This window comes from Populus euphratica, unplaced genomic scaffold (genome assembly GCF_000495115.2).
Source record: "Populus euphratica unplaced genomic scaffold, PopEup_1.0 scaffold123.1, whole genome shotgun sequence".
Classification (NCBI taxonomy): domain Eukaryota; kingdom Viridiplantae; phylum Streptophyta; class Magnoliopsida; order Malpighiales; family Salicaceae; genus Populus; species Populus euphratica.
In genome coordinates this window covers 329,141-353,760 of record NW_011499924.1, presented here as the reverse complement: position 1 = coordinate 353,760, position 24,620 = coordinate 329,141, and the positions used below count along the sequence as shown (strand labels likewise).

General features: G+C 33.4%; 2 protein-coding genes across 4 annotated transcripts in view; both read right to left on the bottom strand.

The window, feature by feature from the left end:
- Nucleotides 1-10,342: 10,342 nt before the first annotated feature.
- Nucleotides 10,343-13,631, bottom strand: LOC105135469 (homeobox-leucine zipper protein HOX3). The gene is made up of 4 exons (XM_011040353.1): nt 13,417-13,631; nt 12,977-13,158; nt 12,787-12,866; nt 10,343-10,837 (listed from the first exon to the last, which is right to left on the bottom strand). The coding sequence occupies exons 1-4, from the start codon at nt 13,502-13,504 to the stop codon at nt 10,510-10,512; spliced, it is 678 nt and encodes a 225-aa protein (XP_011038655.1). The 5' UTR covers nt 13,505-13,631; the 3' UTR covers nt 10,343-10,509.
- A 9,841-nt stretch (nt 13,632-23,472) lies between these two features.
- LOC105135468 (DEAD/DEAH box RNA helicase family protein) overlaps nt 23,473-24,620 on the bottom strand; it is a 16,511-nt gene continuing 15,363 nt past the window's right edge. For all 3 annotated transcript variants that reach the window (XM_011040350.1, XM_011040351.1, XM_011040352.1), the window contains one exon: nt 23,473-23,957. In XM_011040350.1, the coding sequence (XP_011038652.1) occupies nt 23,865-23,957 (93 nt within the window). In that variant the 3' untranslated portion in view covers nt 23,473-23,864. The remainder of the gene's footprint in view (nt 23,958-24,620) is intronic.

Sequence of the window (24,620 nt, the reverse complement as noted above, 5' to 3'; positions counted from 1 at the left end):
CACACACATATATGAATGCAAACTGTGGATAAGTAGAGAGTGTCGAGGTTACCATTGGAGAGCGGAGGAGACGGGTAGGCGCATAACACTGGTAAAGGCGGGCACGAGTCGCTTTTGAGATATTTTCACGACTTCTCAAAGCAGAGAAGGGATGTAACGGCGTGAAAAATGTCTAGTAATATTTTCCAAAAAACTGGCATAATCTAACCTTTTTATGGAGAAACCCGTAAAGTAATGTGATTTAATAGATCATTTACTGTAATTAAAATGTTTTATTAATACAATCATTCATCGCATTGTATTTTAATTTTTTTAGCAGTGTAACAATTTTCCAAAATATTTCATTTAATACCTATAATTTTACATTAAAATATATACAGTCCTAATAACTTATTTTTACATTAGATTAGTCCTTGAGTTGAGATCTTGTTGTTGTATTTTACAATTTAGTCCTTGCTTTCAAAAACATGCAATGCTTCACCACACAATTTTTTTTTTTTTAATCTAATGCTTGTCGATTTACAATACCATAAGTCATTACAATTATAATCCTCCATTACATGGTAATTTTAAATTTTATAAAATCAAAGACTATAATCTAATTAATCATTATATTGTAGGATTTATTATATCATATCAAGCATGTGATAATAGTTTTGTCATGTATCAGGATTTTTATTCTCGAAAAAAACAAGATTCTTTAGTGTTGGCATGCCAAGTAGATTAAAGTTAATTGCAAGGTATGCTTATAACACTAATTAATCCTAATTAGGCCATACATTTAATCCATTACGAAATCAATGGCTGGCGAGCTTCAAAAACATGTCTGGGATGGTTTTCGAGATGGCGATCAATCTAGATTAGGTTTATGTATAGGATTATTTATTTATTTATTATTGGGGGTGGGGGGAGAAGACCGGGGTGTGCTTGCTCTTATTTCAACTTCTTGTGGCTTAGAAGCATTCCCACTCTTCGACCTTCTTTAATGGATTGAATTTACCCAATACCTATTTGTTCAAGGAAAAATTGCAAGAGGTTGAATATTTAACGTATTTAACTTTATTAGATGTTTGCTTTAGTAGTTGGATATTATTTTCAAGGTGGGTTTGACCTCTAACGTAAATTAGAATTAGGTGTTCATTATTTTTTATCTTTTTTCACGAAAGGTCAAACCTCTAGACATCAGAACCTTTACACATGTTGCTGCGTTGTTATCGTCATGTCATCCTATTTGCGACCAGTTGCCAGATGGCATAGAATTTTTGCCACGGCTGAATATTTTAGCTGTTTTACGAGAGGTCAAATTGCCACTAAGCCTGACATGGTCGTGGTAAAGGGGAAATATGAATTACACGTCGTCTTTTTTCTTTTTGATATGTCGTCCTCCTTGTAAGGTAAACAAATATACTGTTGTTTGAGATTGTATTGATATATTATCATGAACTTCTCATCGTAGTTCTTGAAATTATTGTATCGATTGAGATAATGAATCTACATATAAAAAAAACATGATATGAACACTAAGAGAGAGAGTTAAAATCTATCGAAGAATACTCTACACATGCCACCCGTTTCAACCCAACCTTACTCCGAGTCCAACAAACGCTGCCTGCCTAACTTCGTCGAGCGTGAAATCTTTCTGTCAAGAAAACAGTCGCAATCTTGTCCTTTATAAAACCATGGATAGGTGATTCCTCAGGAAACAGTGAAAGCTACCTCTACAATTATTAAGACGTCTTGTATCTTGAGTCTTGACATCAGAAGTAGAAGAAAAAAAACATGCACAACGGGATAAAAATGGACTGTAGATGATTAATTTTTCTTCACGAACCCATCTTTCTATGACTCCAATCATTTCGTTTCGCCGGAGCTGCACATATATTCCACAGGTCCTTTCTAGTTCTTGTCATTTCCATTTGAATTTCAACTCACTTGTATTCATCTTCTGCTCTTTTAGCATCTTGAATTCTTTGGTTGAGTTTCTGTCCCATGATTTGGACATCCTACATGGAAAAAAGAGGCAACGTGAGTGATTGGTAAAGATCATTCAAAAGGAATGTATAAAGACATGTTGCTCATGCATATATTTTCCTCTCTGATGGATTCCTATTTGACTATAATTTAAAACATATAGTATTTGCTTACTGTCATCAACAGAGTTTTTGGATGATCAATAGGGGTCATATTCATATTGGCCAAAGGAAAATGATTAGTCAAGGTTGCGTAGAAGCAAAAACCTTACCTCATTTGACTATTTGTGTACCAATTAACACTTGATTCATTCCAGTTTCAAACTCTGTTTTCCTGTCTTAATTAAGCTGAATGAAAGTGTCATCTACAAATTTTAGTAGTCTATAATTTGGTTTCAACCTGCCAATCGGCCAGTGACGAATACACACGGACTTGACATAACACTTTGAATGATGTCCTTGCTCGATCTTAATTTGTTAAATTAATTATCATAAGAATAGCCAGGAATATCCCAGCAACAATATATGGATGTCTGATTATTTGTCTGCGAACACCTGGATTATATATGACTGGTCTCTTGGAAAGATTAATATTATATTTAGCTAGATATACATTAAAACATGAGCTGAAGCAAGAGAAGACATGGCTGGATCATCGGCTAATCAAATGTCGATTAATGCTTAAAAAAGGGCAAAAGCAAGAGAGATCGCTTGAGCTAGTGATTTGGATGACCCATATCGATGAGAATAATAGAGGATGGAAATATCAGTCCCCCCCCCACCCCCTCTATTGCTCCCTGCACTATTGAATTATATATCATGTGAGAAAAAAGTAACATCTTTTCGGCGCTGAAACTTACCGACTGCTAATTTCTTCCTTAAAAAATCAAGAACTGGAAAGTAAAGTTCGGGAATTAATTTAAAGTACTGATATTGTTTTTAATTTAAAAAAAAAACAGAGAATTCTTTGTACTGTGAGTAAATATAATATATCAAATTAAAATCTCTTTCCCCGTTTATGATTAGCGGGTTGTTGCTGTGTCGTTCACAGATAGTATCATGTCTCAAATGAATTCGATCCTGCCGAAAGCTCAATAATATTTTAAAATAGCTGGTCAATCAATGAAACAAACATAAATGTGACACTGGTCGTCCATGTGATTAATATTTCGCATCTATAAAGTTGTGAATGTTTTTATTGTTTTTTTAAATAAAGAGGTTCATTAATTAGTGGTTCGATTATTCAATTTGTTTTTTAAACGGTTATGATATTTCCTTTACAGGTCTTCCTGTATATCAGATTTTTCTCTTAAAATTTGAAATTTAAAATCTAAATAATAATATAAAGAATAAAACCACTTATGATGAGGAGATAGAGTAGAGTAATCTTATTTTGTGTTCTTGACGATGTTGAAAAGAACTTGAATAGTGTAAAAACACCAGGTTTATGCATGAAAATTGTTAGGTGCTTTGCTGAAAAAAGACATGTAGCAACAGCAAACAAAGGGGCATATCATCCTCTAAACAACATCAACATCTCTGAATCTAGAAACTTCAAAATTAAGAATTGGATTGTTATCTATCCCTAAAAAACAGGTCGAGTGTTCTTTTAAGACCAAAGCATAAGATTCGATCGAGTGGTTTTATGACTTCATTAATTAGAAACATAAAATAAACAAGGGACGGGACGTGTAGACTCTTACGTCTGCAGAGAGCATCTGTATATGATGTGTTACTGACAATCGGAGAGTATCAAGATCTACAAAGCAGTGATTAAGCTGTGAGAATTACTGTGGCGGGCACATGCTTGCTCCATGTAAACTTCAAAGGAGTGATTCCAAAAGACTGTGGCCTTTCAAAGCCAACAGCTAAACCAAGTCATCAATGGTTTCTATCAAATGATATGTACCTAAGCTCTAAAGCATAAAGAATCCGAAATGTGGGGGCAGACAGTCTATCATGACGACACGTGGCGACGCACATGCCCCTGCAGGGTACAGCCCCTCAAGGCGTCATTAGCAAAATCCTTTTTCTAATTTTGATTTAACCTTTTCTTATCTCTTCTTTTTTGAAAAGAAAACTTGTGGTGCTTATTTATAATTACAAAAAAAGGGTTAACGAATAAATTAATTAATTAATTATCAATTTTCGGTGGCTGAATCGGTGGAATCAACATGGAAAACCCGGATCTGATAATTTTGGCTTCAGTAGATTCTCCGAGCACTTGGACTCACAAATCAACAATCAGATTCGAGCAATATTTTAGGGCTGAAAAAAAAAATGGCAAGTGAGGGAAGAAAAGGTAACAGTCCAAGTCTGAGTGGTTCAAACTAAGCTCTCATTTTTTTGCAGTAACCACGTGCATAATAAATATAGTTTAGAGGCATTTGCGAGTCAAAAAGGTGTAAAGCCTGTCGGCCCATTGAGCCTCTCCCCCCACAGCCTCTATGCGGTTGCATCACCATCCGAAAAATATATTTAGTACTATTATAGAGTTTATTTTTTAAAATATTTTTTATTTTAAAATAATATTTTTTATTTTAAAAAAATTATTTTTCATATCAGCATATCAAAATAAAAAAATATTAATTTAAAATAAAAAAATAAAAAATCTTTAATTTTTTTCTAAACACAATACCAAACATAATGATATTTGAAAAGAACATAATGATATTTGAAAAGAAATGCTTACCGCTCCTGCCCTCAAATTATTGGAAGCCTGCCTAAAAATTATGTCAATTGGGCGAATGTTGGACTATAATTATGTATACTTTCAAAGTAGATATTTGAATCAAGAGGTCTTGATTCAGAGATGAATGTTCAATTCAACAATAATGATCACACACCCACACCACCCCCTTTTCATTCTACTTTCCCTTCTCCCTTTCTTCGCGAGGATAAGGTGCCGATTTCACACGCCCCACTTTAATCTTTTAGCACTAAAAGGCTAGCACAACCTTAATAGAGAATCTAGGACCATATATGGTCTAAGCCAGTTGGTGGTGGAGGGCAGTTGTTACTGAAGGTTACCCAACAATGTGGTAGGGCTTCGTTTGTGACCCGAAGTGCATGAATACACATACGCAAAATCTTTGCCAAAAGGTACGCTGTTGTGTAATAATTGTAATTTAATCATGTGTCTTTGCGAGTAGATTGATATCTTTTAGCCTTTAAGAACAAGTCTGCGGAGACTCTTGAAAATAAAAAAGATATCGGAAAGTTATTGGCTAAAATCATTATGTATCTAGCTTCTGGCTAGCAAACCTCGCCTGAAAAAAAAACCGCCATAGAAATGAGGGTCTAAAAAACTAGAGAATCTGTCTCCTAATTTACAATAAATCGTGATGGATTTGGCCATCATACTAAGGATCGGATTGTTTCTTATTTCAAGATGCAGCTCCTAATACTCGGAGCACGGTGTTGTTTCTCAAAGCTCTGCATGTGAGGGTGGTCAAGGCAGTCCCACCCGTTAAGGAATTGCCTCTTCTTTGATTGGGCCTCATGGTCCATTTTCTTGCACCAAGGTGCGTCTTGATTAGTCCGATATTTCCTGTTAATAATAATTAATACTAATACCTCTTTCCGAAATCACAATCAACCACTAGAGATTAACCTGATGTAATGTTGAAAACCACCTTGAAGTGGATGTTAACGATCAATTCTTTATGAATAATCTAGCTTAACAACAAAGATTGATCCAATTTAGACAGGCCTTGATACTGCCCAATATCTGTTCACATGCACTCCAATGCGAGCAGTTCAACAAACCACTGATTCGCTGACACGTGACTACCAGTCTTGACTTAGTCTTCAGCCGTGACAAAGCTTTGAGAGGGGGTTAATCTCTAGCACTCCAAAGCTCGGTAACAACAGCAACAAAACTTGCTAACAACAGCTAATTTACATAATTACATTGGAATTAGGTTTCATGCTTGTGGGGTTTCTTTAAACATGATGCTCTAGCTTATTGACTCCAGAGCCAAGCATGTGAGAACATTCTTTTAAGATGGTTCGCTCACCATCCCCAGGTATAAAAAGGGTATTTTGCCCTCTCTTTATCTCTCTATTTTTGTTTTATTTAATTTTCCGAAAGAGCCAGCTAAGGTTGAATTCAATGATAATCTCATCTCTAGGGACTTGCCACTCTTAAAATTGAAAAATCAAGAGTTGAAGGGAGCATATTTAATAGGGGCTTGGAGACATGTTTAGTTTATGTTTTGACACATTCTGGTTGGCTAGGAAACTTCCATGACAAATTTCTCTGGCATTGTCACAAACTCGTACCTGCGAACATTTATTTGTGAAGGGAACGCGAGTCATCTGGGGCTAGCCTCATGTGATGTGGTTCGATCGATTAGTTCTTTAGGTGAATTCACTCTTAAATATTTGGTAGGGAGGGAGTTTCTGTTTAACTGCTCAGTCTGTGGATGTTAGAATGTAGTGAGTTTATAGTATGACGGGGTGAAGACCCGGAAATCCTTTCCTCAGTTAATCAAATTTTACTTCTTACAGGCAGGCTAGCTGTTAGCTCAAAACCCATATGCATTATCTAGTCATTTAATAATACAAGTGACAATCTGAAGTGGGTTTCTTATTTTTCCCCTCCTTGCTTTAAATCTTCTCGGAGTACAAAATATCTCTCGAAGATCGTTGGCAAAATTGAAAGACTAAAAGGCTATGGTTTGCCAATTTATATGATTCTAGCAGCTCAAGAAATGAGATCCATATCTTGACTAATCAATCACCTGATACCAAAGTATGGCTTCTGCCTGCCACCTGGAAGGGCCCATGACTGAATCTTCTCTTTAAGAATTAAAACAAAATAATGGCTGCCAGTTATATCAAGGGACAACATTGTACCCTGGCTATTTCTTCTTAATTTGATGTTTGCCGGGTGTTGACTATGGAGCTCGCTCTTGCTCGATCAGTCACCTTTTCTACCGACTTTGAATCAGACCATCCTTAACTGCAAAATTTAGCTGTAAACTGTCCAACGTTGGATTTAGATAGAGACCTATCTGATTCCTCTGCAATTGAAAAAAACAAAACGTTGTACCCAGGTACAAGTGCCATCATCTTCCCCAAATCTTCAATCCCCTGCTACATAAATTAAGTAACCCCAGGAACTATTCAAATTAAGTAACCCCAGGAACTATTCACAAATGAGAAGCAAGAAATTAATTATGAACACATTTGCAGTGTGCCTAAATTAGTTAATTATCTGATCCGAAGCATTTTACCTCCAATTTTTATGGCGGGGTGGACCAGTAATCAAGAGCAAATCTGCTGCTAAAAACAGAAGTATTCCTATGCTACGAAGGGAAGTTGGATTTTGGACATGTCCTCCACAGATAACACTAGTTGTACTTGTATAGCAAGACTATTGTCTCAAAGAGTGTCCCTTTGGGCTTATTTGAAAGCCTGAGACTTACACTTCCTTGTTCGCTGCCTTGAAATGAGTTCCATAGTGAATTGTCTGGCCCATGTTTTTTTTTTTATCTTAAAATTTTCGCTTTTGTTTCCTTCCCATCATCACCAGCTCATGATTTTACTGAATGCTCAGATAACGAGTTGCCATGAATCCTTTGGTTACTGACTGCATGTCACTTTGATAATAGGCTAAAACCATACCGTAAGATTTCATCCGTGTCTGGTATATGTAACTGGTTTCAGCTTGCTGCCTTCTCATTTGCGTTCTGAAATGGAAATAGGCTTGGGCTAATCTCAATTGCCTGAAGATGTAGGGCCTGTGGATTGGTAGAAGAGCTCTGATGAGAAAAGTAAATGGGCCGTAAATCTTGGGCTATGACCTGATTTTTGAAGGTAGGCCAGATTTAGCGAGAAAGCAATAGGCAGCGCATACATGGAGTTGGAAATTCTAGCAAGGCTCGTGATCCTTGGTATTGGGCCCATATCATTCTACACTGTCTGGGTCGAGAAAGGATGGAAATTTTATTTTATATCAAGATCGAATTAATTCTTCCATCGCCTGATCTCAATTTGGTAGTGTTCTTTTGTCAAATTTTAAAAAGATTATCATGTGGGTTTTTCCTTTGCTAGCTAGAAAAAAGAAAGATCACTATTTCATTATTAAGATGTCCAAGGTGACTTTGTTTTTCTTATCTATTTCAATGAATAAGAAATATCATTGGATAAGTTTACATGTTAAAATTAAGTTTTGTTTTGTTTTTTTTTTTTCCGAACAATCTTTAAAACATTTTCATATGGTCATATTTTTTTTTTCCGAAAAATCTTTAAAACATTTTCATATGGTCATATCGAACTCATGTCTCAAAAATAAAGTTTTTGAATGCTGCCTCGAAATGTGACCTTGTTTGTTCATTTGTTAAGGGAACCAAATATGCATCGCAGGTGTTGTGAAACTAAAATGGAAAATAAATTTAATAAAAAGACGACTACTAAGCGTGCCACACTCTGATGTTGTGGTATGAATGCCCTTGGGTTGCAATTTTAAGGACACAATATCTGCATTAATTGACAAGGGCATGATATCGACGTCAAATCTTAGCTGAAGAGGGCGATATTAAATAGAGGAAGCCCATCAAGCAAAGCAAAGAGATGAAGGCCACTTCACCGAACCTTTTGTTCTTGGCAAGAGTTATTTAGGTAAAAATAGAAAGCAAAAGGATAATAATGATAGTAATAACAATAATAATTTAAAAAAGAAAAAGAAAAAGAAAGAAGCTAGCGCTATTCTTTTCCAGTTTTTCTTTCCTTCTTTTTTGTAATTCATTAATTAGTAAGAGCAAAACAACAATTAGTCTTTCTGGTTCCCTGGTCGGTGGGATTAAGACCTGTTGAAAATCATAGAGAGTAGCCCCTGCCACTTATCCTTGATACGAGCAATCTGTCTCCTAGTAAATTTCATCCCCCGCACCTTCTTTTTCCTCCATTGCCTTCAATCACGAAGCATTGCCTCGAATTTATTAACCGGCTTGATTTTTCACGTGTTCCCTTCTCGGATGATATATGGATTCCGCCACCGCGTGCGTACATTACGTTTTTTTTATTATTATTATTATTTTGAGAAATACGGGATATATTTCTTAAATATTTTGCGTTGTAGTTTGCGGGTGGAAGTCAGGTAACGATAAGATAATTCGATTGGCATGAATATTGGCTTCCTCAAAAAGGATGCTAGTTGCACTTGATTTTTTCTTCAATCAACACTGAACTTGACCCTTGAACCATACAACAAGCTACACATATTTATGATATCAGAGGACGAGCCTTCAGCCTTCCCACCATATCTCCTTGTACTCATTCTCTCATGCATGATAAGAGCTCTAGCTCATTTGCAACACGACCGTTAAGATACAAAGTTTTTTGCTCATGAGAGGAATTGTTGCTCGTGAGAGGAATTGGTTCACGCGTGGTAGTAGTAGAAGACAATGTGAAGTAACCAGCTCAATTTAAGTTCTTAGTAGAAATTTTTTGAAATAATTTATAAAAAATTTTAAGTGACTTAAAGATCGTATCTTATTCTAAAATTATGTGTGAGGTTTTTCAAATTATTATTTTCTTCTGCTTTTTAACGCACATTTTTTAACACAATTTAAGTTGTTCATCCTTTTTGTATCAGACTTCATTTTTTTGCCATTATCTAAATAACTATCTTTTAATGCAATTCTCGATTACTACTATAAAAAAAAAGTTTCAAAATATTATTATTTATATTTTTTTAACATACTATTTTAGTACTGGGTATTAAATTGTTCCACCATCAGCTTCATGTTTAAAAGATATACTTTACTCATTTACTAGGGCAATCTAAACTTCCATTCTGACACGGATGCAATGTATATTGTGAATCTCTTTTAATCCAAGTTTATGTAAGTATGAAATATTATAATAGTCTCTTCTTCTTCTTTTTATGCATGTACACTCATTTTGTTTACCCAAAAACAAGATTAAATTGGAATTCTATGAAGAACGTCGCATCAACTAATTAATCATGATGTTGACATTGTGTTTGAAAAGAATATCGTAGCAAGAATTAGCTGTAATTCCTGGTAAGGCATTACCACTTCCAGAATTTCTCACGTTAGGTTTTTCCGACCGCCACCTGAACATTATGACTTTGTGGAGATTGAATAGAAATTTAATGTCCATTTAGAAAGTTTTTCCACGAGTATTTTATATGGGTGCTTATCGATCGTAACACCATGGAGTTTCGTCTCCCCTCAATATATGCTGGTACGCACGGAAAGCCAATGAACAGAAGCGCATATATAGTAATTAGCATGAAATTTGGATGCAGATAAAGTAGAGGGCTCCAAATTCAAAGTAATCTACTTCGCCTTCCTATACTTTGAAAAAGAAAAGAGCCAAACAGTCAACTGGAAAGGGCATTAAAAAGAAAAAGGTGCTAATTGATAAGTAAATTAATTATCCATGTAGATTAGATACCATATGCTATAGTATCTATCTCATAAACATTTTGGCGTAAACTGTTATGAACAATATTTCTCTAACCTATCTTCTTTCACATCAAAGTAATCAATCATATTATAGCTGACTAGCAAGATTGCCGAGATTGGAGTGCGGGTGCTCCATTTTCAGAGGACAAGGTGGCGGCTATTGTTGGGTTGGCCACAGCAGTACGTGTGGTTTTGGTGGAGCCCTTGTCCACGCCGGTGGTTGTCACACGCTCGCAACGTGGACACATTGTAAGCGTGGATGCTGGGAGAGGTTCACAACTGTGAGGAGATATCACGGTTGGTGGACCCACCTTTAAAGCCCTAAGCTCCTCTACTTCCCTTTGCAGCCTCCTGTTCTGCTCTGTTAATGAACCAAACCATCTCTTCAAGTACTCGCACTCCATCTCTGTCTGCTTAAGTTTGCTCCTATACGTGACCAGAAAAATGTGTTAACATTGGAAGATTGGTACAAAATAATGTGTGACATTGTGATAAAACAATGTGAGAAAACGTTTGCGCTAGTACCCCATATATATTGGTTTATGATCATTAATTTGGATTTGAGTTGTAAATGTAAAGTGATGAAAATAATCATAAATGCATGCCATGTTAACTTGTCCAACAAAGGCGAGTTGGTAGGCATATTTAAGAGCTTGCATTAAAGCCATTGCCTGCTTCCCTCGATTCGCTGGGTGTTCCTTACAGCTTTCAGAGTATAACAAGTGCACTTTTGAGAATTTTGTTTCCGTAAACCATACATACAAGGTAAGCATTTATGGATGCATTCGACACCTGTTGTTATCATACCATATATGTTCAATATTCCTGTTTTTATCAAATTATCTCATAAAGCATCGTTAGACTCAACTTTAATTCAATGTCTATCTCGTCTGTTGATCTGGTATAATCATGCAGTCAAGCTTTAAGAGACTCATTATCGAATTTACAGCTTTGGATCCGTTTCTTTTGACTGATTAAAATAGCAGTTAACATGATAATGAAGAGCAAATGCTTAGTCTCTCTTGATTTCATTCAATAATATTGTAATAAACAATAATAATAATAATAATAATAATAATAATAATAATAATAATAATAATAATAAAAGTCCTAGAAAAGGATTATTAACAGCGAGTCAAAGTAACACTTATTAGAGTTATGGTCAGACTAGCGCACGAGGCCAAAGAACACATGCATCTTGATACTAGATTGCTATATATTTGAACGACCGTCATTATATTAGTTCACAAAGTTTAGCCCATGAAATAACCTCATCATTAAATGTTCATAAATTTGTTGAGCCACTTGTCGCTCAAGTGTCTTAATTTATTCTCAAACCATATAGTACTAGTAGTAGTATTGAATCAAGTTTATTTATTAATTGTATTTGCAATATTTTAGGGTTCTATGGCAAGAAACTAAAACACCTTGGCTAATTAACTTCATATTTCAGATGTCATCTACCTTCATAACTTGACAACTATATACGCAGTAAGGGTTATCTATCTTAATTGCTACTATTACTATTAGAATTATTGTTTGCACCCCCGGCCTTGCTTATCTGCATTCATTTTTGCCATATTATGTGGATATTCGATTGAAATCTAATTCCAGATATTTTAGCATAAATGTAAATTTTAATGTAACCATATTTTTAACTAAATCCGCGCCATGACTAACCAACAAAAGAAAAACAGTTTAATTTCATCACTAATAAGTCTCAAAATCATAACTCAAAAAAAAAAAAAAATCCATAACAAGCACGTATAACTATACAGTTTCGCGTCAACATCTGCCTCCCTTTACTGGCATATATATGAACAATTCGTCATTTTAAGGGCTCAAGAATCACATTCTAACATCTTTTACTGTATAATATAATCATGAAAGGGACACGTTAACCGCCCCGGACAGGTTTTAAATGCGGTGGAAAAGTTCGATAATTTATGATGCCTAATTTCTTTGCTTTAGCCATGAAGATGGCCAAAGAATTAAAGCATCTTAATTATTTATACTGCTAACCATCGTAGTATTGAGGTTATATTGTACTCTGCACACACAGATATATATATATAATGTTCTAAGAAAAAACCATTTCTCAAAAGATCTTATTCTTCCTGATGATATATAATCAGTACGATTTATACGGGTAGATATAGAATCCGATTCAGATTATATTCTGTCAACTTTGATGTGTGTGTGTGTGTGTGTGTCCACCTTATAATTGATGTGTGTGTGTGTGTGTGTCCACCTTATAATCATCAATTTTAATCCTAACAACCAACAAAATATATATTGAAGGGATTAAAAGAGAGTTTAATGTGTTACCCAAGCCAAGCCCAAGCATGAAATAGTATAAATGTAAGGTACAGTACCTGGCCCTGCGGTTTTGAAACCACACCTCAACTTGTCTAGGCCTCAGCTTCAACTGCAAAGCTAATGCTTCTTTCTGTCTCTGCATGCATAAAAAATAGTTAAACTCCACAAATTAATCTTAAATAAATCACAAAACATAATTGTTTTACTATAAATAGAGAGAGAGAAGAGGGGAGGTTTAGTACTTACGGGATTCAAGGAGTGATGTTGCCTGAAACTTTCTTCAAGAAGGCGAGACTGTTCTTTAGAAAGACGGAGTTTTTTGCGAGGTGGGGCTCCATCAGTGCTTTCCTCTTCATCCTCCATGCCTGCAGAGATCCATTCTTCTTCTTCTGCTCCTGATGGTACTTGGTTTATGTCCAAATCTTTCACTGCGCAAACCCCTTCGCCGATTAATTATCCATCATGATCATTTTCATAAATCAAGAAAATAAATTCTGGCATAAAATGAATCAGTTATTTAATTAATAGATCAGCAAAACCATGTATTTTCATCATATTAAAAAAAGAAAACAGAAGGAAGATTTCTTTATTAAGAAAACCGGCCACGCAACAAGAACAAAGCTATGAGATAGAATATCATATAAAAACAAAAGGAAAGAAGGAGATCAGGGGGGGTTGGGGCTTGCCAGATGAAGGGAAAGAAGGAGAAGAAACGAAACCAGGCATGGACATGGTCAGCTCCAAGCTAGAAGAGCTTGAGCGTGAAACGGCCATGAAAGCACACAAGAAAGGAGAAGAAGAAGAAAAGGTTGATTTCGTAGGAGAGAAAAGGTTCAAGTAAGAAAAGTAGGAGGGAAGAAAAGAAAACAAAAAGGACACAAAGCAGAATATGAAATGGGGGAGTAAAAAAAGGGTGAGCAATGACGCTCAAATAAATACTAGCGATGAATTAAGAGAAACAGAAATTGAAAGGGTGGATTTGTTTTGATTTAAGTGTTCCCTTTTGGTTTTTCCTGGCCAGGGCTTTTGACCGTGGTCGTCAAGTCAAAAGGTCTGACCCATCTGATTTGAGACACGTGGAGGACTGCTACGAGGATTTGGGTGCAGGAGAATAACCGGCAGGTTTTCTGTTCAAAGTGAATGGAGGGGTAGAGTCTGGTTGTCGGTTCAAAGGTCAGCTATTGAAATGATTGGGAGCCTAGACTTGGCCTTCGAGCCCTGCTGCGGCCACCATTGCTTTCCAAAATTATTCTTTAAAATTTCTGAGTGTCTGACCCCCCAACAGAAGGGAAAAAAACCCATCACTTCAATTCGCCTTTTTTTTTTTCTTGTGATTCAATCTGGGCCATTCACTATTTTCAATCAAGATATAGATGTTTGAGTTTGATTATGTGAGGTGGGGCATATGGGGAAAGATGCGGGATGCCAGGTCTCGATGCATACTGGTGCAAAATCGCATTGAGTGTCTCCCACAACTGTTTTTTAAAACCAGTAAGAAATTTAATGCGGCTTTGCCTGCTTGGCTAGCAGGTGCACGGATAGGAATTGTAACGCTTCTTGACATTTATGCAAAGAGAAGAAAACATGATCTGGGGAGATAAGGACTGTGGACAAGAGTCGTTTATTATGTAGGGAGTGCATGTTTGTATGTTGCAACCACTTTTTTCGATATTATTATTGATATAATTATACAATTTGACCCCGTTTATTGGTTGATTTAAAATATTTAAGATCTGAAGTCTGGTGTAAATTAAATTTGTTGATTGAATCGGCTATGTTTTTCACTTGAAGAACCCATTTAATCTAAATAGATTTTTAATAAATTAAGCGATTTCATCAGATTCAATCCAAACCTGTTGAAGGAAGGAATTTATGGCGGAAACCTGGGATTTATTATTTTTTGATAAATATAAAAATATATGGTGATCACTGACATCCGTAACAGCACATTCTGCCTCTACTATGGCGGTACTACTCGTAACATCCATCACTAGACCTCCACCTGATTCGTTGATGCCATCGCCTGAAGAATCAAAGCAAAAGAGTTCCTTATATATATTACCTTTCTCGTTTCTCCAAAATTCATTAAGATAAGTGTGATAGAATGGAAAAAAGAGAAGTTGATGGATCTTGATGAGGAGCAAGGATCATGCCTATATCATTTTTTTTATCATTCATTTTGCCTGATATCATTTACCATGTCAGTGTCGAAGCTTGAAGTCTTTTTTATGATGGTCATGATCATGCGTGAAGACGTAGGTATATCACCAATTGCATATTGTGGTTTATAAGATTCAGACTCTAAACTTCATGGATGAGCTCTCTATAAAGAGCTCACTTATTACTAAACCAACTCATTATTGGTTGATTTTTTACAATGTTGATATAATACACGTATGATGCACGTATTGTGTTAGAAGTGCTGTTTGCTGTCATTACTAGAAAATTAATAAAAAAAGCAACAAAATTATTTAATCATGATTTACCCATAAAAATAACAACAAAAAATTTCTATCAAGAATCTTAGATGAAAATAGCAATAAAATACAAAAAACAAAGAATTTTATTGGCGTTAAACAGATATGTCAAATTAACAACAAAATTCTCATTGATGATTTTAAGTGAAATTAAAACCCAACAACTCTCTCTTATCTTATTCTTTCAATTCAAATTACAACAAAGCCTCACTCTTTCTTAAGAATTTCAACATCCCCACTTACAAATCCAACCATCACAATCCGTTATCATTGATACAAAATCTCTCCAAAAACCTAAACTTCCCTCATTTAGTTTCATTTATTGTCAAGAAACTCATTTATAAAATTGAGTGTGATTTTATAATTTATGTGTGTTAGAATTGAAGAAATAATATTTAGTATAATGGATACCTTTTATTTTTTTTGATTTTATGGCTAAGTTTAAAAGAAATTAAAAAAAAACCAACTTTGTGTGTATAATAATTAAAGATATTAATTTAAGTTAAATAAGTTTAAATTGAATAAATAATAGATAATTAGTTGGGTCCTAGATAATATTAGTCAATTATGGATTTTGTTAAAAATTTTAAAAAAATAAAAACTAAAAAGAATCTTCTCAATACTCTAAATGCTTTAAAGTTCGAATTTGTACCTCTCTAGCTGTTGTAGTAAAAGGCACGTATAGAAGGAGAAGAGGAGTAAATTCCTACCTTCTTTGCAGTCTTTCTTTTCTTGTTCAGGTAAATAACATAAGTAAAGGAGAGGGTATTTATTTCAAGAGATAGAATTTTCGATGTTCTTCTCTAGAGGATTTTCTCCATGAGATGCTAAAAATCAAGGATAAAGAGTCCTTAGCCTAACTTTTTCATCTTAACTACTCTTAATGCCAGCACACTCCTCCTTAAGTTGGGTCTCAACCGGGTCCCAAGTTGGCTGGGTCCCGGTTCTACTTGCTAGGCCAATCCAAGTTTTAAAATTATAACCAAAACGGATAATATTTATGTTAAATGGTCTCATTGGACGATAATAATTCATATTATGTGTTTTTTTATCTTTAAAGTTTGTGAAAAAACAGACTTGAACTCAAGTTGATTTTTGGATTCAGAATGATTTTAGTTTTTGAAGCATGTTTTTAGGTTTTTTGAGTCTGTAAGTAGGTTTATCACACTTCATACTATGTTTTTATAGGTGTATTTGGTATAAAAAAAAAGTTGAAAATGGGTTTTGGGATAAAAAAAAGCTTAAGTTTTAATTTTCCAGTTACCATAGTGGTTGAAGTTTAAGAAAATCAGACTACACGGCATCTAAATTTTTTTAAAAAAAAGTAATTGAGGCGGACGACATGTCTTTCGTCTTAGTTACAAATAAAAAGAAAAACAATTACGGCCCTATCATGTGGACCTGTCAAGGCAGGCTCGTAAAAAGATCTTAACAAAATAGGCTAGGCCCAGCAGCGCTCGATGTTTTTTTTTCTTAGCTCTTTTTTAAATTAATGATTTTTTTATTGTTTTTCTATATTTTCTAATTTCTAGTTAAATTAGTACTCATTCTCCCTTTTATTTTATTTAGAGAGCTTCTTTTAAATAATAATTATTTTTTTGTTATGCATTTAAATTTAATGAGTTTTTCTGATTCATCTATAATATTTTTTTTATCTTTTATATGGATGGATTTTATTTTTTTAAATAATTTTTTTATTTTCAAATAACATTTCTAATATGTGCAACATTATATGATGTTTTTTATTTCTTTTATGTTATTCAATCAATTTAATTTGTATTTTTTTATATATTATCTTTTGCTCAAATAAAAAATTATCTTAATAAAAAATTAATAAAGATAATCAAATGAATGTTTTATCTTTCGAGATTAAATATTATATATATTCATCTTTTGATTTTTAAAAAATTATTATTTATTTAAATATACAATTCCCAATTTATTTGATTACATACATACATAAAACTTTTAATTTGAATTAAAAAAATTAAATTGCATAAACACATTAAAAAAATCACACATATAATTTTTTATATAAAATAAAAATATCTCACCCGCTGCAAAACACCTCCATACAGTAGAAGCTCTGGTAACGGAAGTACAATGTACTGATTTGGGTGGTGAATTTGGTCGCACTGAACCTCAGACATAATAAAAGGTTTGTTGCTGGGTTTCTGAAGTCGAATGTAATGCTTTCTTTTGCCACGATTGTGTTCAACTATTTTGCTTGCAAAAACCAATTTTTTATTTCATCAAATAATAATAAAATTAGATTTATATGAAATTGATTAACATGAAATAAAAAATAAAAAAATATTATACAAGGTTTCACATATTAAGAATATTATCCAAAAATAAATATTTTTTATTTTTTAAAAAATAAATTTTATTTATATAAAACACAAAAAATTTATAGATAAATTAGAATAATCTCTCAAAATATTAAATGCATACAAAATAACTGAAAAATAACCAGTATTTAAAATAATCTAGATAAACAAAATAAAAAAGAGAAGGGGTATTAATTTTCATGTAAATTTAAAAATTATTTAAAAAAATACATATAAAAATATATTTTAAAAAATATATATATAAATATCAGGTATTGCCTCGCCCATCTAGTAAAGGGCTGCATGCATAAGCCCTTAAATTTTTGTTATTGTTTATGGTATGGCGCCCTCTATTGTTTTAAAAAAAATAATACATTGTCTGATATTATCTAAGTTTTCAATAACTATTATAACCGAAAAAATAAGGCTGAAGTTTTTTCTATTAAAAAACTAAAAAATCAATTTATATTTTATCTAAAACACTTAAAAATAAGATAATTAGTTAAAAAAAAAAAAACCAAAACCACTACAGCATGTAAGCTACTATCAAAACACTCTCCACACACGCACGCTGGCAGTCACCACCATTACCACCGAAGCCGATCACAATCCATCATGACCAATTTTGGGCTGCAGAACCGCCAGAAACACCAACAAAATCGAGACGCCACCACTGTCTTCCTTCAAGGATTGCAGCTCCACTACCTGTTCACGTTTTAGCTTCTGTTGATTTGAGTTTTAAGTGTATATTTGTGTGTGACAAAGAGAGAGAGACTGGTAATTTGGGTTTCGATTTTTTTTCCGACCAGATTTGTTTAATTTAGCCCCTAAAAGGAATTTAAGGTTTTGAAAGAAAAGACTTTTTTTTTTAATGTTATAATTTTTATATTCATTGCCTCATATTCCCCCCCCCCCCAAGAATAAGTGTCGATTATTCTTAATAATAAAAATGAAAAAAAAAGTGTCAATTATTCGTTTAGATAATGTATTTATGATTTTTATTTATTTATTTTGTAAAAGCCAAGACGTGCTGTAAAAGTCCTCACACGTTTGTCATGGGTGATCGAGTTTTAAGGGCAGGACAGAACCTGAACCTTCATATAAATATGACATCACAAACACGTTGAAAAAAAAAAGGCGAAGAAAGAAAGAAGCAACTCAGGGACTCGAATTAGAGCAAAAAAACGCCAAGGACTAATTTAATGTGGATTTAACACTCAGATTAATTTTTAACCCAGAAATATCATATAAGTTCGGATTTTTCAACATGAATATAATATTGAAAGTTTCATATAACATCCAACTAACCTAGATTTTTTTTATCATGTCAATATCTTATCTTTATCATATCAATATCTTATCTTTATTTTTCTCAATCTTCACCAATCAAAAACCTCATATTAATTGGATTTTAAACTAGTTTAGGATTTATAATCATATTAAATAATATGATGATTTTTTTTATATATACGTGTAACAAAAAATTCTCAAATTACTAGATAAATATTATATTAATTATGAGGTTATCCTGATTTTATGATTTAGGCTGTGAATTAATAGATTGACCTGAGTTGACTTGATTCAATGTTATTTTTTTTTTAATTGAATATTTTTTTAATACTATTTTTATTATTAATTTCATCTTCAACATTTATTTAGAAATTTGACTTTATATTTTTTTTAATTTTCTTTATATGAAGTTTTCTAATCTCATAGATTTAGTTTTTTTTTTCAACATTCACCCCTATATCTATTGAAAATTAAGATTTGTAATTTTTTTATTATTTTTTAATGATTTTATCTCGGTCTCGTGAACTAAATCCCAAGTTTAACAAGTTAGTTCGAGTTGATTTTCGTTCTTTTTTTAAAAAAATTGATTTCATCCTTTAATTTTTTATTGATTTAAAATTGAATTTTGTAATTTGTTACTATTTAATTTTTATAGGGTTTTCTCAGACTCATAACCCAGGTTGAAAGTTTGACAAGTTAATCCAAGTTGACTTATATAGTTTTTTTTACTTTATTTTATTTTATTTTACCAATCAACATTGAGCTAATTAAAAATTAACCTTTATAATTTATTTTTATTTTCTCTCTATAGGTTACAAGATCTCATGATTTAAGTCACAGATTTGACAGTTACAGGTATGTTTAGGAGTGCGATTAAACCATGGTTTCGAAAAATTTTGAATTTTTTAGGCTTCAAATTTTATTTTTATTTTTTATTTTAGATTTTTTAATATGCTGATGTTAAAAATAAATTTTTAAAAATAAAAAAATATTATTTTAATGTATTTTCAAATAAAAATCACTTTGAATATAAACTTTTACCACACTTCCAAATAGACACTAAGACACTTTCATATTAAAGAGTAATATAAAATTATTTTTTGGATCTCACCTAATAGTTTAAGCTATTAAATTTAAATAGTTCTTTGATATTTTATTTTTATAAAACTTGTAATTTAGTCCTTTAATTGTTTTTCCATAATAATTATGCATTCGCCCCTACAATATATATATATATTTGCACCGCAGCCTCTTTAATTTTTTATGTTTGTAATCCCCACTTAAAAATTCCTGGTTTCACCTGAATCTAGACAAACTTGAGAAACATAATTGCAAATAATTATTTATAATTTAGAAATCGTACATTCATTATTACAAATATCTCATATCTAGACTTTGTTTGGGCGAAACCTACAAGATTCAAACCAACCAGGTTTTTAATGGACAGGCACTCTATTCATCTTTGGACTTTGGTTTACTCAGGACGAGGCAGCACAGGATCTTCCATGTTCTTGCAACTTGTAGTTGTGTTGATGATGCAATTTTCTGTGCTAAATAGTGTAACCTTTGGAATGATATTTTCTTTTTCTCGTGACGTACCAGGATTTTGACTAGGAAAAAAAAACAGCACTTGAAAGAGTATGCATGTTTCTTCCATCACCTGTAATTTAAACAAAAAGTACGTATTTTTACAGGATTGTGTGTGCCCTTTCGTATATAATCAGACAACTGGAGGATACAAGTGCTGTTTTTTACCCAAAAAACCGGATCGACTTTACTTGTTGCCACTCATACCTTACCACCACCACCACCACCACCTTTACAGCCTTGCAAAGATTTATTGTAGGAATTTTAAAAAATAATTTAATTGGTTAATTTTTAAATTTATTTATTAATTATTATAGGTTTATATATTATTATAGTTATTGAAAACTTATATAATTATTAATTTTAAAATTTATTGGATTAATCAAGTACATGCAAATTAACTAGACATTCGTATTAATAAAAAAAATTATCATGAGATCCTATTTTAATTTTCACGTTTGCTACCTGGGATTGTGACTTAATTTGTTAAGACAGGCATAATTAATACATGCCTTTGAGGACTTCAGGGAAATCAATGCTCAAAGGACCAAAAGAATTCCTTCATTAGCACTAGTCTTGCACTGTCTTAATCCGATACAAGTCTTCGACGCTTGCCTAAAATCCTGATTTGACATCGCAATAAAAATCCACTGGGACTAGCCTGGCCTCGATAAAAAATGAAAGCGACTCATATAAATGTATCTTTATAATTCCAGTTTTTATGATTATTTCTTAATCATCTTAAAAATAAGTTTTTTTTTTAGTTTAGTGATGCATTGTTGTTTTGGAACTTTATTCCCACCGGAACCAAAGTTTGAAACCCCAATATTTTACCCTCTAATTAACAGCATCCTAAATTGCATAAGTTCATCGTTAAACTAACCATGGAAAGGTGCCCTTTGGCTGTTAACCACTCAGGAATTCAAATTAATCACCAATTCCTTGCCATATAGATTTAAGTTTGTACGCAATAATCTTAAGAGATATCTTTTAATCGCCTTTGCTTGATTGTTCCAAAAGTTGAACCTTTGAGGTGGGGAAATAATCTGTATTTCTTTTAAAACTTTTTAAATATAAAGTTTCTATATATAGAGAGAACAGTGTCTATGATAGGACTTCTACTTAGAACATCAAATTTAATGCAAAATATATTCTCCGTTGATGATGGATAACCAGTCTAGAAAGTTCTGAGATTTCACACCTAAGTATGACACAAATGTTGTTAATAATTTTATTTTGATTTTTTAATGATTTCCATATTGGAAGCATAATATGAAAAGGTTCAAGATTCTAGATGATCAGGAGACGTATAATTATCTTCGAAAAAGAAAGTGAAGGAAAAAAAAAGAAAAAAGAAAAAAATTACGAGCATAATTGAACAACAATGCTTTTTCTTGGGGTAAAAAGCTGTCACTTTACTTTTTGAATTTGGCTAATTATCATGTGAGATTCGTATTCTAAATAATAAGAAAAATACTGTTTCTCTGCCCATGAATGCGTGACCCATAAAAAGAAACAAATTAGCGTTAATTAGTGGAAAAGAAATGTCAGATAAGGTCATGACTCGTGTATATTCACGGATGATGATTTTACCTGAAGTTGATGGATATCACATCATCTAAATAGGTTGGATTTTTTATATAATTATTTTAACTTAAAATATAAATATTTTCAAACCCATTTAAAATCTAATATAAATCTAATTTAATATATATATATATGTATAATATAAATCTAATATAATAGATACATATCTCAATACTAATATATATTATATTTATCACTTCAAATATATATTTTTATTGAATACTAAATAATAATCAAAATCAAAATCTAATAAATAATATTTAAATTTTTTATTTCAGTAAATAATAAATATTAAAAAACCTTATTACCTTGATACACGCGATTTCACACCCTACACACGCACGGGCAAAGACACAAGTGAGGAATTATATGGGAAAAGCGTGGCTGTTGTGGGACCCAAAGTTGATGATTAGGTTACGGACATCTCATGGAACAGGGAACACCTGTGGACCCCATCTTGATCATTGGGTAGGGAACCATGAGCGGGCCCTCATATGTCTGGTTGTCCCTTTATTGGCCTTTGCTGATTGGCTAGTCCATGAACGTGTCCTGTAATCTCAGTGGATAGCAAGTGGGTCTCGTCTTCCTACGCACACGCGCACACACGCACGATTTCTTATCAAACATTCCTAAATTCCAAAGGGAATTTTGATTTGATTAGAATTCTCTGATATTAGGCCGACCACAGAAGAAGCATTTGGGTTTATGATGGTCGTGCCCTTCTTCACTGTGATCATTGGAGATCTGACATGAAAACATGTGCTTGCCGACAGGATGTTTCTAATATTCCACGAGATAAATTCCCTGTTTCTAATATCATATCGAAGTAAAATCGGTATAATTAGTTCCAAAAATCCAAAGCAGTTCCAGGGGAACTTTTTCTTCACGGTGATCGATAATTCATACGATTCAACTCTCACGGATTAAAGAATAAATTTAAGGTACATATAGAACAATTAACCAATCAAGATTTAAAAACAAGACGAATAAAAGAATCCATGTCTTTTATGCATTAAAAAAGCGTATTTAATTCGACCGCCTCTTTGGGAAGCCTGCAGTTTTCTCGACAAGCGTAACAAGTTACCTCGCATTATTTACCTCCACGCTCTCTCATACAGAGAAAATGAACTCTCCCATTCTCCTAACCCGGGGCTCCGGTATCGGCAGAAAGTCAGAGTTGATATTTGAGGCCGAAGACCAAATCAAGCTCAAAGAATTAAGTAGAAATATCAATTCTCGACCCTTTACACTCTGCGTTACTTGGGAAGACATGGTCATTCAATTATTGAGAGAGCATGTTTTTGGATTAAGGATTACCTTCCTTTAGGTCAGGCTTACACGATCTTCATTACAAACTGATTTCTCGAGGCAAATTACTTTGAACCTTGTTTCGTTTTAAATGTCTGGGACATTGAAACCTATTTATTGCCCTGGCATGCTGCATAGCCATCGCAGAACCAAAGTGAAAAAATAATTAGAAAGAGGCCCCCTTGCTCAAAAAGAAACGCACAGATATACCAAATTGACAGCATACATCCTCGAGGAGCACAAATAACTAGTGTAACTTGGAACTATCAATAGAACGATTAAATCTGAGGCTCAAATTTACATGAAAACACAACTGCCAAGAAGTAAATCTCGTAGTTTTCTTCACCTAGAAACAAACCATACTGGTTTGGCCTACATACAGTGGTTGATACAAAAGCTTGATTCAACATGGATGCAAAAACAATAGCCTTAATCATGGATCCCGTGCACTGGCTGGTAAAAGGCTTGTCCCTTTTTTCCAAGGGTCATCAATTCTTGTTGCGGGAGTTTCTAATTAGAATAGAAGCTGAGAGAATAGTTAAATTTCTCTGCGTCTCAATCCCCAAGAAGACATAATGGTTGTCGCATACTAAGCTCCGCTTTGAGCGCTGGAAATCTCTCCAAGTCATGAGACTCACCAAGAACTTTCTGCATATAAACAAAAGTACAGAAGAAATAAACATAATTGGAACCGATGAATCATTGAAATCAAACGGATGCTTTTATGCAGTCAAATGCATTTTGAAAGCAACTAAATTTGAGTTTTTTTATTACCATCAGCATTTAAAGATCACGTCAGATAGACGTTTAAAATTCTTATTAACACTAGCCTGTTCCAGCTTTGATGTGGGCTACACTGGAGCCTGAAGCACACCAGATAATCCCTATTTTGCATGTTATAGCAAGCAAAATAGAAAAATCTACTTACGTCGTTACCAGCAAGTAAAAGGCACGTGTTCCCTTCCAAAAATTTTGTGAAGGATTCATGCCAAACCTAGACCATGCTAACATTGATTTTCGACGGCCAACAGAAAACGCCTTTGACCAACAGTAAAAAGTCTATGGTTCTGTTGTTATGGTCATTTCATACTGATAAGAAAATGGAATTTTTATATGTACAAGTGATTATTAACCCACTTGATGAAAAATTAACTTTTCATGCACTGCTCTTTCACGTTGGCCAGTCATGAAGAGAGAGAAGTTCGAGTAAAAGGAACAGAAATGACAAGGAATGATGGAACTCACTGTTAGCAACTTGGGAGCCAAAACTTCCAAGTCTATTTGTTATTTTTTAAAGACATCCTTATAAAA

Bases quoted from the DNA above. Each gene is read 5' to 3' on its own strand.
- LOC105135469 (XM_011040353.1), bottom strand. From the start codon at position 13,504: ATGGCCGTTTCACGCTCAAGCTCTTCTAGCTTGGAGCTGACCATGTCC. The intron at 12,867-12,976 runs GTAAGTACTAAA...TTATGCATGCAG, and splicing joins AACATCACTCCTTGAATCCC to AGACAGAAAGAAGCATTAGC. The intron at 10,838-12,786 runs GTACTGTACCTT...GGTCACGTATAG, and splicing joins TTTCAAAACCGCAGGGCCAG to GAGCAAACTTAAGCAGACAG.